Below are 5,105 nucleotides of genomic sequence, written 5' to 3' on the forward strand. Positions count from 1 at the left end.
TGCACAAATCCTTCAGAAGATCTAAGGACCGCTTCTGAAGATTGCACTCTCACCGCTCCATGGTCCCGTCCTCAACCTCCTGCCCATGCCCACGTACTTCAAAGCCACGTCTGAATCTCATCAGATTATATTCTGATATATTTATATATAATAAAATTATATATTTATATTCTGCCTCCTTTTCCCCTTCCTGCTCCTAACTGCAATTCCTTGCACAACTTTTTTCTTTAGGTCAGGCGAGGGGTTGCACGACCCCGGACAGATCTCCTAAGGATCTCCAGAAGGGCAACCTGCCCTCATCTGTCCAAACTGAAGCCTGGGGTGTTTCTAACCAAGCTTTCCTTGGAAGTTTCACTAGTGGCAGTCACAAACAGCTCTGGGAGTCTCCCTCCACCCAAACCCCACTGAGGAGATGGGGATGCTCAGGGGGTCACATCATCGTTCTCCTCCCCGTTTCAGATGAACCCATGGCAGAGAGGGCTGAAATATTTCTGCGGTTTCGACGCAGCAGAAGATGCTCAAGCAGCAAAACGAAACATGTCCTTTGCCAGCCATGGAGACAGTAGCCTTAGCTACAGGCTGTCGGATCCCCTTTTGAACGAGCCTTGCTCTGCCCTTTGAAATTCCTGATTTGCAGCAGGTTCGTGCAATCAGCCCCGTGTACGAGCAGAAGATTAGGAATGGCAGAATTATTCTTAAGCAGTGCTTGAAGGACTCTACTTCTTCAGGCAAACACTCTCTTAATGGTACTTAAGCCCGTAATCATTACCAATTGCAGGCTAAAGGCAGAGATTGTTCGTTGATAAAGTAGTTAAAAATAGACATTTCTCACTTCTGCATAGGAAAAAATAAGTGCATTTATATTGTGACCAACAAGAAAAGGCAAGATGAGGTTTGGCTCCAAAGAATTTGGCACACCACCACCAGACAGGCTGTTTTCTCTGGAAGATGAAGTTCTGAGCTGATGGGATGGTTAGTGTTCACGCCTTACTAGAGGAATGGCACTTGGCTGCAGGAGGCAAAGGTTCCCCAGGACTGTTTTGCACACACATTTTGTGTGTTGTCACTATGTCACACTCCCATTTTAGCGCGCATGCTGCCTAACCTGAACACAGGACTTTGGTGTGCATCGAGTGCCAGCGGTGACGGCACATGCCACCAAAGGCAGGACACCTTGCTGCAGCACTGAGACATCCCCTGGCTCCCCGCTCTGGCAGCTGTACACCAAAATGAACACCCAGTGCTGGGCTGCACGAGGGGCTGGTGGGGTCTGGGCATCAGCAAAACATCTGGCTAGCAACAAACATCTGGAAAGGACCCTCTGGTGGAGGGAAGTTTCCAAGCTGCTCATTTTTAGCCACAGGGAGGGTGTCTGATACCTCGGTGGCCTCACTGGGCTATTCATCTCCCACCTGGCAGAGGTAGTGTTGTGGTTTGACCCTGTCCTGCAGAAAAACCCCACGCAGCCGCTCGCTCACCCTCCCACCTCCCAGAGATGCTGGAGAGAATTAAAGGGGTCAAAAGAGACCCGTGGGTTGAGATGAGAACGGTTTAACCAGGACAGGTGGAAAGGAGGAGCCGTTCCCCTCTGGCCCAGATGCATCTTCATCTTCCAGCCCCGTGGGAGGTACTGCCACCGTCCCACAGGCTCAGCCCCGGGGCGGAGGACAATGGCCCTCCTGCACTTCCCCAGTGCAAGAAAGCATCACATCTTTCTCTGCAGCTGTGATCCCACCTCATCGTGTCCTTCCATCTTATTCTAACCCGTCCCTGAGCTCTCAGCTCCTCTTTAAAAAGGGCAGCAGCTTTCTCTTGGGGACAGCTTTTTGGGGGTCCATGAGGACAGGATGCTCAGAGCACTGGGCGCCTGCTTGAGCAGAGATTGATGCTTGTGGAGCCAAAGGTACAGCTGTGATAGTGATCTGATGCCTCCAAAGCTTCCCCCTCTCTATTATAGCCTATCTTATTAAAAAATAAACAGCTTCATGTTCTTTTGGGAACAGCTTTTCTCCCACGTATTTACTGAAAGTAAATAATACGGTTAAGGAATAAAAAGACCTGATGCATGCTCACGTGCAAGGCTTGCTTTTATTTTGAGTTATTCCTTCTGGAGACTTTCTCAACACTATGAATTTTAATAAAGAAGCAATTCCTCAAATGAACTCCGCCACACACCTGTGATTCAGAAGAACCCGTTCATTACACGTCTTTTCACCCGACTCCACAGAAAATGGCTGAGACGTGGATTTACCGTCACACTGAAGTGAAAGCCACCTGCCTCCACCTTGTAGGGATTTCCCACAAGTGATATATCTGGGGTGGGTTCTCCTTTCTTTGATCCCTCTCCTTCCACAGCCGATGGGAGATCCTGACTTTTTTCTTACATTTTCTACAAACTGTTGGGGAAACTGAGGCAGGGATGCCGGCTGTTCTGTATCGGACTGTGACAGCGCAAGACGTGGGTGTGTTGTCTGGAACGGTGCGAAGAGCATCTGGGATGAGGAGCTGGGAGTCCCACCAAGGTGTTCATCACTTTCCGGTAGCAACAGCTCCCTCTTACTCTCGCAGCAAGTGGCTCTTGGGGCAGACAAACACTTTCACAACTTTCTCTTTTATCTGTTGTGTCCGCACGCCGTACACCATGGGGAAGAAGAGCACATAGAAGTTGGCCAAGAGGATGTGGACGTGGTGGGGGATCTCCTGACCGAAGCGGTGCCTTAAAACAGTGAAAAAAGCCAGAATATAGAAAAGTAAAATAACGCAGACATGAGAGCTGCAGGTGTTGAAAGCCTTGAGCCGGGCAGTCCGGGAGGGGAGTCTGAATAACGCCAGGAGAATTAATACGTAGGAGACAGCGATGAGTATGACATCCAGCACTATCGCTGCAAAAGGCACCGCGAGGCCGTACAGCACGTTGACAGAGATGTCGGCACACGCCAGCCAGGCGATGCCCATGTGCTCGCAGTAGGTGTGCGGGATGACATGGTGCCCGCAGAAGGGCAGCCGCTGCAGAAGGAATATACAGGGGAAAATGATGCAGAAGCTTCTCAGCAAAGCCACCAGCCCGGTTTTGACCGCAGCCGAGTGTGTCAGCACCGCCCCGTACCGCGGCGGGTAGCAGATGGCAACGAAGCGGTCGAACGCCATGGCCAGCAGGATCATCGACTCTGCCGAGAAGCTGAAATGCAGGAAGAACATCTGGGCCAGGCAGGCGCTGAAGGAGATCTGCCCCATGCTGAACCAGAAGAGAGCCAGCATCTTGGGCACCGTCGTGGTGGACAGCATCAGGTCGGCGATGGCCAGCATGGCCAGGAAGAGGAACATGGGCTGGTGGAGGCTGCGCTCCGTCCTGATGACGAACAACACCACGCCGTTGCCCAGCAGCGCCGCCAGGTACATGGAGCAGAAGGGGATGGAGATCCAGATGTGCGACCGCTCCATGCCCGGGATACTGGCCAGGATGAACGTTGCTGGTGCCAAGCTGGTGAGGTTGAGTGGTGGCATGTGTCACCTGAAAGCAAAGGCAGAAGACGCTGCAGAGCACTATTTTCAGGGAAGCTGTGGATGCCCCATCCCTGGAGGGGTTCAAGGCCAGGCTGGTTGAGGCTTTGAGCAACCTGGGCTAGTGGGAGGGGTGCCCAAATTTTCTCCTCGCTGGATTTTAACACCATGGGAGTAGATGTTTCTTCCAGGCACCTCCACTTGGAACAGAGTCAGCCCTCGTTGCACAAACCCTTCAGCTGATGCTCTGCAAGTCCAGAGCAGAGGGAAGAAGTCAGGCAAGGAGAGAGGGACAGTCAAGTGTTTGCAGGGATGCATAAGATGCTCTCGGACATTGGGAACGGCAGAGGGGATAACTGGAAGTTTCAAGGTACCTGGATTCACACGAGATTGGAGAAAAAAAAAAAATCAGTTCTGGGTTTGAAGCTGGCTGCCCAGGTTCCTTATCTCCAAACTTCTCTCCCTTTCCTTTTGGTTCTGGGACCCAGTTCAGCTTGCTTTGCACCTCTTGTTCAGTGCAAATCCACCAGAAAGAAAATTTAACCCAGCACTGGGAAAGACCTTTGTGCCAGGGGAAAACCTGCGCGAGCTGGAGCTCCCAATGCGCTGCTGCCCGGAGGGGTCTGCAGAGCACCACAGCCTGGAGCGGACCCCGACCCACACATGCTCAAATGGGAAATGGCTTTTTTCCAGCAGCTTCTGCAATAACAGTCAGCTCCTAAATACCAAAAAACAGTTTTTGCTACTATTCTATAACAAAAATAGAATATATAAACTATACTATCCAAAATAGGAATTACTCGTCATGCAGCCGAGATAAGAAAGCGACGCAAGTGCTTAAAAACAAAGAACTGTGAGGTTGCTGCATGCTGAAATATTGGCTCCAAAAAGCGACTGGATTTTAAACAGCAGGTCTGACTCCCTGATTGCACCCAGGGAGAGAGAAACATTTCACATCTGAAATATCCCGAACCAAGAGAGTCCAGAGCCTGCTCCGCTGAAACAAAACAGGCGTGGAGTTTATTTAAAAATAAAACTAGACAAAATAATAACAAATTCTGTAAATTATTTAATTCAGTATAAACATTGCATGAAATAACAAAACATGGGATGTAAGCAGGCAAAATCCAGTCGATGCTGACAGCGTGAGTGTTCGGTGTGCCACACTGAAAGCTCGTCACCCTGCGCCAGATGCAAACCTGAAACTGCAGAGAAACCAGGACCCGCTGCGCCCGCGGGGGGAACCGCGGCGCAACCAGGAGCTGTGCGCCAGGGGAGCCGCTCAGCGTTAGACCCCCCACAATCTAATCCCCACCGTACAACTGCCTTAATGCAGACACAGCTCCAAGGATGCACCGCCTGCAGCTGCCCCGAGCAGTCCCTTGGATTCTTCTTTCCCAAAAATATTTTAATCCTAATTATAAGTAAAAGCTATACCCTAGGAGAAAAAAAAAAAACACACAACCAAAAAATATACCAAAAAAAACCCCAAAAATCCCATTCCTATGGAGCTGCCTGAGGGTTAGCAGAAGGTCTGCGACAGTCCGCTGGCATCCCTGCAGAAGGCTTTAGCTGGCAGCACCCCTGCACACCACCAGCACCCC

At 50.7% G+C, this 5,105-nt stretch overlaps 1 protein-coding gene across 1 annotated transcript; it reads right to left on the bottom strand.

Moving 5' to 3' along the window:
• Nucleotides 1-2,556: 2,556 nt before the first annotated feature.
• LOC104471823 (olfactory receptor 52E4-like) lies at nt 2,557-3,504 on the bottom strand. Its single transcript, XM_010087308.1, has one exon. The coding sequence runs from the start codon at nt 3,502-3,504 to the stop codon at nt 2,557-2,559; it is 948 nt and encodes a 315-aa protein (XP_010085610.1).
• Nucleotides 3,505-5,105: the final 1,601 nt, after the last annotated feature.

This window comes from Pterocles gutturalis, unplaced genomic scaffold (assembly GCF_000699245.1).
Source record: "Pterocles gutturalis isolate BGI_N339 unplaced genomic scaffold, ASM69924v1 scaffold3421, whole genome shotgun sequence".
In the NCBI taxonomy this organism is placed as follows: domain Eukaryota; kingdom Metazoa; phylum Chordata; class Aves; order Pterocliformes; family Pteroclidae; genus Pterocles; species Pterocles gutturalis.